General features: G+C 35.9%; 1 protein-coding gene across 1 annotated transcript; it reads right to left on the reverse strand.

The window, feature by feature from the left end:
• Positions 1–528, reverse strand: LOC124913221 (agamous-like MADS-box protein AGL80). The gene has a single exon (XM_047453818.1). It carries the CDS (start codon positions 526–528, stop codon positions 1–3), a length of 528 nt encoding a protein of 175 aa, XP_047309774.1.
• Between the last annotated feature and the right edge of the window lie 12,708 nt (positions 529–13,236).

The raw sequence follows: 13,236 nt of genomic DNA on the forward strand, positions 1-13,236 counted from the left end.
TCATGTTGGCGCCATGCAAGAGCCAAATCCCCCATGAGTTGGAGGGTTGAAAGAGGAGGAGTCCATCATCCTGTTAACCTCCATCAAGTTCTGACCGATAACTCTAGCCAGGTCCTTGAAATCTTCTTCGGTATTCAGACCTGACATAGCATGTTGTGGATTCATCATTGATTGAAACATGGTATGAGTCATCTCACTATGACGGTTCTCTCTTTCCTGTCTTCTTAGTTTCTCTTGTATCTTTTGGAGCATCTGCCTCGTGAAGGTTTCTTGGTTGAACTTTCGTTTTCCTTGATCGGCCTTCGGAAAACTCTGGTACTTTGTAATGAGTCTTCGTACTTCATTCATAGACGGCCAAACAACAGGTTGGGGATCAAAGTCACTATAGATGACGGTACACGCTTCAACATCGCACAGAGCGGTGATTTCATCTAGTTGCTTCACAACACTAAGTTTTCTTTTCTTGTACGTGTTTCTTTTTGCATCATTATTGAGAATATAAGTAAGGTTAACTTTCTTTCTAGTCATGGTATTTTTACAAAGAAGAATTGAATAAGAAAACTCTTTTTTTCTCAATGTAGTGGGATTTGTTAATGAGTAGAACTCTCTATAAATACAGATTTTTAGAAGAAAAAAAATTGAAGAAAATTAGTTTGAAAGACTCCATCTAGATACAGTTTAATCAATATTGTGAACCAAAACTTTAGAATTTTTTTTTTAGATTTTGTATTAATGGTAAGATTTACCACCATAAAATCTAGTTTCCTATATTATAAATAATTGTAGATTAAATAAGTAATTATGATATAAAATTAATATATTATTTAATATTTTTCTTCTTTTGAATTATAACAGTAATAATCCAAAAATATAATATTTTTATTTTGAAATATTTCAATGAAATATATTTTTATGGATTCCCTCACCATACACAAACATAATTATAGAAAAAATTATTTATCCATATCATTTAGCATTTATTTAGAAGCAAATCTGTGTTTTATAAATTATTTATCAATATCATTTAGCATTTATTTAGAAGAAAAATATAAATGCATTTAAATTCTAAATAAATGTACTTTGAATGGATATTCCTTCAAAATGATTTATTTTTAAATTTGAATTCAAATTTGTTTATATGATTGAAGAATTATAGTATCACTTTATAACCATTATCATTTATCAAAACTAATAAAAATAAATTAATTCAAAATAATTAGTGATAAGATTATTTAAATCTTGGAAAAGATTTACTACCGTAAAAAGTAATTCCTTTTACTATTAATATTTTTAATTAAAATAAAATAGTGCTCTATCGATAAGGAAAATATGATGAAATAATCTTTCATATATTTTTCCATATTTGATTGAATTTAACAAATAAGTGTCCTTTTTAGATAATTAATCAAAACATTGATATATTATAATATTTCCATTTAAAATATTACCTTGTCTAAGCACATAAATATAGTTTTAACTTATTTATTTTTTATAAATAAAAATTATGTAAATAAACATGATAATTTGATAAGACCTTACATGTTTCTCATAAATAAATAAGTATGTTTTCTAAAATATAAAATTATTTCAAATAAAAATTTTTACGCTAAAAAGTCACTCGATCGAACAAATTATTTTTCTTTTGATAATTAAAAAATGTACTTCAAAGTGAAGAAAAAAAATAATCCAAAAGTTAACCATGCACCTAAGTCCCCATAAATCATGAAGGTGTGGTAGATCTAAGATCTTAAACACCTTTTGTAGCAAAAGACCCTATCTAATAAAAAGAAAAATTCAATTATAGCCATATAACCATTCTATATTCAATTAGCCAAATAAATATTTGTAACCAATTGACCAAGTAACTCACTTTTGTAGCCATGTGACAAGAAGCCCCTTTGTAACCCCTTAAAGTCATACCTTTTTTTAGAATATATAAGTCCTCATTTTGTAAATCAATTAACCCCTTTGTAGTCAAAGACCCTATGTAATCAAAAATCTATAATAGCCAAGCCCCCCTTCAACACTCAATTAACCAAGTAACCTATTTGTAACATATTTACCAAATAACTCTTTTGACGTTGTATGAAATTATTTATTTTGTAGCCATATTGACAAGAAGAGCTTTTCTATCCCCATAAACATGTATTCAACTAACATTTCTCAATTAACCCTCTTGTAATCAAATACATAGGTAATTAATAATCCATTATATATATATATATATATATATATATATATATATATATATATATATATATATATATATTCAAGTGACCCTTCTATATTCAATTAAACAAGTAACTATTTGTAACAATTTACCAAGTAACACCCTTATAATTGTATCCAATTACTTATTTTGTAGCCATGTAGACAAGAAGAGCCTTTCTATCCCAAAAACATGTACTCAACTAATATTTCTTAAGTAACCCTATTGTAGCCAAAGACCTAAGGTAATTAATAATCCATTATATATATTCAAGTAACCCTTCTGTATTCAATTGAACAAGTAACTATTTGTAACAATTGACCAAGAAACACCTTAAAATTATATCCAATAATTTTTTTGTAGCTTGATCACAAAAAGCCCTCTAACAGTACCAATCAAAACAAAAAAGAGGTTCGGCCAAAATTAATTAGGAAAACGGTCCCATCTTAATGAATCAACATCAAATGATAACTGATTTAAAAGAAAGCAATGGTACGAGGTCTCTTACCCTGAATACCAAACTGAATCCAACCACCACATAAACATATATATAAAACACAAAAGTTACCTCTTGGATGCCAAGATTACTGGGTGCCCCAAATTAATCGGCGGAGCACTGGATGCTAGGACCCATGGAAACAGATGAATTTTCATGACTCCATAATTCTTTTCCGCTTTGTGGAATCATATCGGTACGGTCCAACATGAAAAGATTGATCGACTCTCGCTGTAGATAAGTAGGCAAAAGAGGCGGTGAAGAAACCCTAAGGAAATCCCTCTAATATATATATGTAAACACTTAACCAAATCTCCTCCAAAATCAAAATTTACGTCGCACTCTCGTTGGTTAATGTCACCGTGTGACGTAAATGATCCTTTTTTATTTATTATTTATATTTTCTATATAATTAAATTTTAAAAAATAAGTTATTACGACCCTTCGTAACCTGTAACAGTATAATATCCAATAATTACGCGTCTACTATTGTTGTCCAAAATAGTCTAATATTAACATATTTTAACCTTACATGCATAACAAAATCAACTAAAGTTATGGCTCTGTTTTCATCTATCTAAATTTCCCAAAGATTATATGAGCACATAATCTATACATATACCAAGTTAAATTTTTCCGTCAGATAAATATTGACGCATAATATGCGTCGTTAAGCTAAGGAATTTGTATAATGTTTTCAGAAAATTATACATTTTGATTAATAAACGCTTTTTAATAAAACATCAAATAACTTTTTTATTTTCATTTAGGTTCATTAACTTAATTTTTTTAAATAAGTGGTCTCACTATTTTTGTCTCACCATTTCTCTTATTTGCAAAGTTATTCGGGTCATCAACTCGGTTTTTTGCCATTCAAGTCCGCGCTCAATAGCCAGTGAGATGATTGGCGCAGAAAAAATGCACGTAATTATGAATGGCTGCCAAAATAAAGATAAAGAAACATGGGTTTCATCGAACCAAAATTCATTTTATTCCCAATTGCCGGCTCAATAAACTAATTGCAGTATCAAAGTGTCCAGCTGAAGCAAATGGATGATTTTTGTGTCCAAATTTAGCTCACAGGCATTCCAGGGGAGTTGGAAACATAAACCGAGCTAGTGCTAATTGAAGCCTTTAGAGTTTCGCTCTCAGGAATTCCCAAATCTTCAAGGTCCCATCCTCCAAAACTGCATGAAAAATGTCATTTTCGGAAAACCATCTAAATCATCTGCCGCAACCCTTCCAATATTTAGAAAGGAAAAGATTATATGTAGTGGGCTTACCTTTCGAACCAATAATTTTCGGAACTGAATCCAGGCGAACCGACCGGATTTAGGCTGGTTCAAAAGTTGGAACGGTCATTCACCAGTTTTGCGGTCGGACCGGTTCGGGGAAAATATCTACACTCACTCATCAAAACCCTAATATCAAAAGACCTTTTAACGGTTTATAGGTATCTCATCTTTTTTTTTTGTGTTTCTCAATGATTGCGTAAAATTAAGTGCTATAAGAGCAAGAAGTGTAATTTTAAAATCATTTTGATGTACATTATTACTTTCTCAAGAAGTATTTTAAAGATTTTTATAAGTTTGAAAAATTGGAAAAAACATATATTTCCTTTATCTATAATCTTCACGAGTGGTTGCTATATATTAATACATTACTCTAAATTTTGAAAAAAACAATTTTTGTGATATTTAATAATGAGTTGTTTGTTTAATTGTTCTAGTCTTGAAAATGAGGATCAATTATTTGAAGTCACCAATATATATGCACATTAGCATGCACAATGTATGTCGAGTTAGCATACCCTAGATTTGGTTATCTTTGTATGGCATAAAAGTCATTTAAAGAAGGTATTATACATATTTCGTTTTATATGATTTTTCGTTTTATATGATTGGTTGTGTTTGATAATATATTTCATATTGGGATGATTCAAATTTTGTATGTTCTTTTGTGTTAATTTATAAGATGATTCTTATCTATGGTCAATTCCCATTGTCTAGTCTTGACACTATAACCAATAAAATATTATTCTTTAATAAACTAGATCAACCTTTTCTCTTGACATGGTATATTTGATCACTCTCCATAAACACACACTTAGTTTGAATTTGGGTTGTTTTCAAATAACCTCATCTGATTTTATTTTTATTGTTTATACAGTTAATCTTATTGATTTGTTTTTCATGATTTAGATTTATGTCTTTAACTACTTATAAGGTGAAAGTTCGATGCTTTGTATGAAGCCTTTTTTAATATAATTTTATTTGTTAGGCATTGAAATTGAATTTTTGTTTGGAAGAATACTGCGCATATTATATATGAAAATCAATCATGTAGTGGACATTTTTTTCGTTATTAATTGAAACATTCAAAAGGGCATTGGTGGTTTCTCTCCCAATTTATTTGATTTATACTCTAATAGTTCATAGTCAATGACTTCTTAAGAGATACCCTACTACTATTAGACTTCTTAAAGGTATTCTACTACTTTTTTTATTAATTAGTTAAAAGAGCATTATACGCTTATTTACTTTATTATTTATTTTGGTTTATGTAGACAATATTCAATTATGTTTAAAAAAAATTATTGAACAGTAGTGTTAAGTTTGATTTTCCTAGTCTATTGTTCATCTATATGGTATGCATTGAATATTATCTATTTATTTATTAGTAAGATAAATTAAAATATTTCAAGTTGTTTTTTTTTTTTTTGGGAAAAAACGACTTAACGTTATTTTATTCAAAAATCCAAAAAATGAGAAAAAAATCACGAGTTTAAGAGATTATTTTAGATAGACCTAGAATGATTTTGAAGTCATAACATTCTGAATAAAAATTAAAAAGCTAAAAACATAAATGAATTATCTGATTACAATGTTTTCAATTCTAGTGAGTTTAAAAAATGGTAAATTCCAGTTCTTACAGATATTCCAGTTCTGCTCCGTGCATGGAATTCTTGTCCACGTTCCCGCAAGGACGCTGCAATCCGATACAATATCTTTTCATAACTCTTCAACATTCCTGCGGGTTTTGCCATTTACCCTTGCATTCCGTTCTTGCCAAATGTTATACACCACTACACCAAAGCCGCACTTGAACACGCTTATTGCAAATCTATTTCCCTTGGCTTTGAGTAATGTTGCATCTTTGATTTCATTCCTTCAAGTTGCTTATAGGTTGTGGGATGAGTAAGACAAATGTTTCTTACAAGTTGGGAGCTCAAGACTCATCCGAAAGGATGGAATAACACCCCCTAAAATTCAAAATTGACCAAAATCAACTTGAAACCATAAATAAACTCAGTTTAGTTAGTTAATCATGATTAAGAAAAGTACAATTTTTTCTAGTTTGTCAAAAAAAAATTATATATATATAAACTTGATTATTTTGTTAGAATTGTACAATGTAAATTTTCAGCATTTTTTTTATAAATTTTTATATTCATATCAAACTGAATTGAAAAAAAATACGGTAGAAAAAAGAAAAAACTCTTAAAAAAATTAAGCTTTTAGCGACGTTATTTTAATCCAGTGGCCAAATCTTTAGCCATGGTAATGTATTATGTGGCAAAATAGTTACGGAAGCTATAGTGTCGGAATGGCGACAGGACCAAACACTGTCGCCAGTTATATTTAGCGACAGGAAACGAGTATTAGAGACGGTATGCACGTCTTTATTTCCCAATTTAATTCTAGTGAGTGTTAATGTTTCTTTTGCAATCATAATTGATCACCCTTAAGAAATCTATTTATTATATTTGGAAAATAAAAATAAATATTTCAATGAAATGATAATGTTATCAATCAAATACAAACTTAAAATGAATATGATATAGATATCAATGAAATAAAACAAAGGACCATGACAAGAAACAACCTTAAGACACAACAACTAGCAACTTTAATCAAAATAAATAAACTCGACAACTAAAAAACTTAGAGAAAAAAATGAAAGAAATATACATATAGGAGACTGCATCATTAAAGTCTTTTAATGTAAAGAGGGGCCATATGGGCCTATGTTAGAGTTATGGAAGTAAGGAAGGGCGGGTTGGTTGCTTGGGTATAAAATTCCCATGTTATGATGCATGTAGGCAATGTCATTTCCCGGGAAAATTGTGGACGATTGGCAGGAGAAGGATTTGTCATGTTCGGAGACAGAAAGGCCATTTTAGGAGAAGAATATGTCATGTTGGGCTTGATGGAAAAGTGGACACTCTATGATTGAAATCTTTCATGATTTGGATGGCTCAAAACAAATTGTTGGCCATCACTCCTCCGACCTCAAAGATTGAAACCTCTCATGATTTGGAGGAATGAATTCATGATGGCTCAAAACAAGATGTTTGTTATCAGTACCACCATTTATTTCGCCTCCTAGAGGAGGATATGTGAAAGAGGAGTCCCTGTACCCATGTCTCCATCATCCTCTCAACCTCCATCAAATTCTGGTTGGTAACTATAATTAGTTGATCCATCATGCATTGAAACATGATATGCGTCATTAATTCCATCATACTTTCTTTTTGTTTTTGTTTTTTACACTCCTATTCCATCTTCTCAAGTCATTATCTTTTGAAGGTATCTTCGTTTACCTTACTTTTACTTGATTTATGTTAGGATCGGGGACGCCCTTGGAGGACTGGGGTGTTTTCCGGTTTCAGAAAGGGTGGCCGCTTACACAACACACAACTCTTTGGTGATAGTCCGGTTAAAGACTAAAACCTTTCTCAGCACTGCACAACCTGTCACAGACTCTTGAACCGGGTTCAAGGGCGAAAATGTCTGTTTCAGGTTGAAGCAACGAATGCGACTTTTAGATGATGTTTTAGGAAGGAGTTGGTTTAATGGAGGAGAGTGACCGGTTTTGGAAGTATGATTAGTTTGCGGTTTACGTTAAGAAAGCAAGAAATGAAAGCGAATGAAAGAACACGAGACAGGAAATTTGTTTATGGATGTTCGGAGCAAACCCTCCTACGTCACCCCTTCTTCTCAGGTTATGAGAAGGATCTCCACTAACTCTTTAGAGTTACAACAACACTGCCGGTCGAGCCCAACTTCGCTACTCGCCGGTTACACCAAACTCACACTTTGATGTAATACAACAACTCAACAAAACAACACACACAAAGCTTCCGGTTTTAAGCACACCGGTTTTTGAATACAGGACTTTATCTCTCTAGAATTTAATGCTTTATGACTTTCAGAATTTATGATTGCTCACAACTACAACTACCGAATTGCATTGAATGAAGACGATCCGTCTTCCTTTTATAGCTGAAATTAGTTAACGGCTACTTTCTTCTCTCACTTGCGGATTGGTCGATCATTATCACGCCTGTTTGCAGAGAGGTTGCTTGCACGCCTCAACTTCCTCAACACCTGACATTCATGCAGGTGACTCTGAGCATATGATGACATAGCCGGTTTTTCAGATTGTAACACGTGTTGAACATCCGCCTCCGGTTGTCAGCATCGGATCAACAAAGCATCATTGCTTTCCTCGCATGCTTCTGATCGGATCCGATCTTCTTTTATTCTTTCGAGACACGTTTCCTCCGTCATGGTACGTCACTCTTGAAATTTGAATCTTCTGACTTTTGATCTGTACCATCCGGTTTCTGTGTCTTGTGCATTATGATCCGGTTGGAGTGTAATCTTTTGTTCTTCGTTAACCGGTTGCTTTGAAAAGGTAGAGCCGGTTCCTCTGATCTTTGACTTGATCACTCGAGCCTGGTTTCTTTGAGGTAGTAGCAACCGGTTTTTGATGCCCCAACCGGTTCATACGGTTTTAGAAGTACCTGCACATGAAGATTAACCTCTGTTTAGTTCGTCTGGCCGGTTCCAAAATTAATCTACTTAATTTTTCTATCAATTTCTCCCTTTTTGATTATTTAGAATAAATATTCAAAAATTGTAGTATATGGCCGGTTCTAAAATTAATCTTCTTAATTTTTCTATCAATTTCTCCCTTTTTGATTATTTAGAATAAATATTCAAAACATGTAATGTATGGCCTGTTTAAAAATTTGCTTAGTAGCCAGTTTAGAAAAATTAATCTACTTAATTTTCTATCAATTTCTCCCTTTTTGATTATTTAGAATAAATATTCAAAACATGTAATATATGGCCGGTTTAAAAACATGAGTTTGATTGTTTTTGAGAGAAATATGTTAGAACCTATTAGAAAGAGCAGGGTAACCAAGTTTCTGAAACAGAATAAAGCATAATTGTTCATAGTAAAGAAATAAAGAGGTTTAGGGCTTGGATGATCCCCCCTTGTGTTGCTCTTTTTCTTGCTCCTTCTCCAACCGTCTTCTTTCTTCTTCTTGCCTTGCTCTGTGTTCTCTAGCACGTCTTTCGGCATCGATTAGCACACCGGCCCATACACTTGAATGACCGGTACCCTTATTCTTGAGATCGAAGTTGGCACAAACTGGCTTTGGTGGTGGAGGCGGTGGAACATTTGGAGGTCTGAAGCTTGGAGTTGCTGTGAATTCTCCGGTTGTCCTTTTCTTCCGTTGATGGAGTTCCTCCGGATCTTCTTCTTCTTCCTCATCAAGCGGTTGTGCATTTATCACGACTGGTAAGGCTGTTTTCTGTTCTGCCCTCTTCATCACATTCTTAACTGCACTTCGCTTCTTCTTGTTCCTTGTACTCATGGAGTGGGACGGTTGAGCCAGAGAGAGTTCCTGGGCGTTGGCCTGCTCTTCTTCGTTGCATTGTTGGGCAAGCGCATAGTCTTTATCTTCAGTCTCCTTCTGTAACCGTTCCCTTTCTATCTCTTCCTCTTGCAGTTTCTTTGCGGTTTCAGCATCCTTTTCGATTTGCATCAGAGTTGTAGTGTCTTGAACCTTGGACATTTCCCCGATTTGAATTGCCATTGCTTGCAGCATGTCCAAAAGTGGAGCGGTTGCGGCTTTAACGGACTCGGCAATCATGGTTTGTACTGTTGTCTGCATGGTCGTGTCCATCATGGTTTGTAGAGAATTTGACAGTTTATCTTCAGCCACTGTAATTCTTTCGTCGGTTACGGCTTTGAACTTTCCAATGCAAGAGTCAACCGTTTCAGCCATCGCTTGCTTGATTTGATCTATTTCCAGAGTTTTGACCGGTTGAGAGGCTTCTTGTCCCAGGTTTTCAGAGGTTCCGAATGTCTCACTACTCATAAAAAATGGCTTACTTTGATATAATTCAGCATTGTTGAATTGACGTTGGCAACTTTTCCACCACTGCATGTCAAGACGATCAAGATTTCGCACAAGCTGTTCACGTACCCCAAGAAATCGTTCGGCCATCCTCATTTCAATCGGGTTTAGTATCTTTCCTTGGGTTCCTTGAAACGCATTCTCAACTGCCTGTAACCGAGCATTTTCAAGGATTACCGGAGCTTTGTTAAACGCCGGTTGAATTAGGTTGGTATTAGCCAAAGTAAGTGCCCTTTCTTCCAGCTGGATGAGCTTTTCCCATTGTTTGTTTCCACTAAAACCTGGAAGCATGTCGGATAACTTGGTTTCGCATCGGAGCTTCACCCACAAGATGTATGGCGCTAGCGCATCACTTGCCCCTTTGTTCATGTCTTGAATTAGCTCCTCGAAGATCTCATTTTCTTTCTCTATGGTGTAAGGAATATCGTCCCCGGTTATGGCTTCATGTTGAGGATTGGTTTGCAGCGTGCCTGTTCCGGTTGCCGTTGTTTCTTCAATGAGAATTCCTTTGCCTTTATCTACCTGAGTGGAACCTTCAGGTGTTGGTGCTGGTTGATTTTCTGTGATCATCTTCCCTCCTGCGGAACCGGAAGGTTCCTGTTCTTCAATATTTCCCTCCTGAACCGGAGGTGCAATTTCTGTTGTTTTGGCCGTCTTATCGACCGGTTGTGCTTCATTCTGATCAGGTATTTCAACCTGATCATCTGGCTTTCGACGACTTGAAACATCGTCCTCTTTGGTTTCTCTTGTTATCTCCTGGACCACATTCTGAATTGCTTCTGAGGTATTCAGGCCCACATCGGCCAATACCTCCTCAACTTGCTTACTGGGTGACTTGGAGGTTGCAGAGTGAACATTTGCTTCTGCCTCCTCCTTTGAGTTTGACTTGTTCTCCTTGCTCCCCGAAGATTCGGTTTGCCTTGGAGAATTGGATGGAATGGGAACTGGAATAACGGTGTTGATGGGGATGGGCTGAAAGACATCTGCGGTTCTTTCCGGTGGATTGTCCGAGGAAAACGTTTTCTCGGAGTCCGCCGGTTTCTTTGAACTCTTCTTTGCGGCTACCTTCTTCCTCCTCTTCGGTTCTGGTGGTACTTCTGCTTAAACCGCTTTTCTTGACGGTTTCTTCTGTCTTGTTTCTTCTTCAACTGGAACCGATGAACTGGCTCCCTTAGAGGATTTAGTCTTTGAGGATTTTGGTTTGATCGTCTTCTCCGGTTTTTCGGTCATTGACTCAGAGTCAAGGATATTGGAGATCGGAAGCGGTATGCCTTCACCTAGTTCCACATTAAGGAACTCAAGAATTTTGACGATTTGCATAGCATAGGCCTGCACCCGGCCATCTTTCTTTATCACCATTTGACAAAACTCTTCGTATATAACGTATCCCCAGTCCACCTTGTCTCCGCGGACAATGGCCAACAACATTCTGAGCTTAAATTTTGTGAGGATATCGAAATTACCTCCCCTTCCTTGGAGTGATTTGGCGATGATGGTCACTAACCATCTGTATTCCGGTTTTAGCTTGATCTTCCGGCTGGAGTGGATCACCAGATCCTGACCTGAGAAAGATACAACCAACCGGGCAACATTTGATTCTGCTTCGGTTAAGTCGAACTTTAGGTCTGAACCTGTGTTGGGCAGACCAAGGGCTTCCGCAAAGATTTCTTCGGTGATGAGGACGGCCTTCCCGTTGACAGTAGCCGAGATCTTCCTCTTCGACAGCGTCGCCGTCGCTAAGAACTCCGTCACCGCCGCCGGATGAATGGTGAACGGACCAGAAAGGAACTTCTCCAATCCAGATTCTCGTAGAAGTTGAAGAACAGCCTTGTTCTTATCGTCAGCATGCTCGTCAATATCTGCGAAATCTACTTGTAACATCCATTGGAATGGAGCTTTGCCTAGATCCATAATGTTTTGGAAACGAAAAGATGAAGAACGATGATGATCGGAGAGAGGAAAGCTTTGAAGTTTTGGAAATTTTTAGAGAGAGAAAGCACGTGTGTTGAATGGGCTGATTTGAGTTTATATAGATGGCGGTTCCAAGCGGTTTTGAAGATGAACCGTCAATTTGATGTTTTGGCGCCAACTTTCCCTCCAAAAAGTTACTGCCGTAACTTTCGGCGGTAAAAGAGGAAATTCGATGGGCGGTAAATTTTGACAGGTAAAACTGTGGGCGGTTAAGATTTTTCAAATTTTCATCTTTGCTCGAAGTTCCGGTTTCTCTTGAAGTCTTGTTAACCGGAGATTGTTAAGTTAACTTTAAGTTTTTTGTATAAGTTTGAAGAACCGGAAAGGAATAATGTGAATGAAAAACCGGAGACATTTTAAGAGTTGAAACATTTCATTAATACGGGAAAGGAAATGATTAACATAGGAGCGGTTCTGGTCGTACAACAAAATGACCAGAAACCGGAAAGAAAACGAAAAGAAAGAGAATTATTTAGTAAACCATCCTCCTTCCAACCTCCTTTCATACCACTTCTCCATGGTGTTTTGAGGAGACCGTTCCTGAATTCTTAACACACATTTATAGATCATATCTATAGTGATGGTGTTGAAGGATCCAACCGGAACAGCTTTTCCAAGGTTGCGGCGCTTGGACATGAGAAACCGGGTGAACTGAGGAGCGTAGCTGATCCTTCCTCTTTTACCAGTCATAAGTTGCTTCAGCTTATTGAAAAGATAGGATGCCCAGTTGATGGCGGTTTCGCGGATGATGGCTATCATAATATCGAATGCCTCCCGGCTGTAGTTCTGATTGGGCATTCGGCCTATGATAGACCTTTGGACCAAATCGTGAAAGACTTGGTAGTGAGGAGCGAGATCTTCTTTCTTCCCAAAGTCCTTAACAGGAGTGTATGAAGAAGAGAAGATCTTGAAAAAGGTTTCCTTAGCCGGTAAATACGACGTCGGAAAATCAGAGAAACCTTCCGTTGGAAGGTGAAAGAAGGTGGCAAATTCCTCCTCAGAAAACTGGAGGAACTGACCGTCGATGATGGTGCGAATGCTGCCATCATCCAAAACATGACCGTTGTTGTAGAATTCGCACACCTCCTCCACGAGGATGAGGTCCGAACCCTTGAGAAAGCCTTTCAGGCCAGACTCTATGACATGCTGATAAATGCATTCATAGTAGGAACTGTGTTTGATATCTTCAAAATCAATGATCAGGGTGTTTCTTATCTCGGCAGACATGATGATGAGTAGTGAAGAAGGTTTGAGAGAGTTCTTGAGCTTTCGAGTTTTTAGAGAGAGGAATGCTTGAAGGCGTGTTTTGAAAAATGGAAGTTGAGTCCCCTTTTATAGCCTGGA

The sequence above is a fragment of the Impatiens glandulifera genome, chromosome 8 (genome assembly GCF_907164915.1).
Source record: "Impatiens glandulifera chromosome 8, dImpGla2.1, whole genome shotgun sequence".
NCBI classification, from domain to species: Eukaryota; Viridiplantae; Streptophyta; class Magnoliopsida; order Ericales; family Balsaminaceae; genus Impatiens; species Impatiens glandulifera.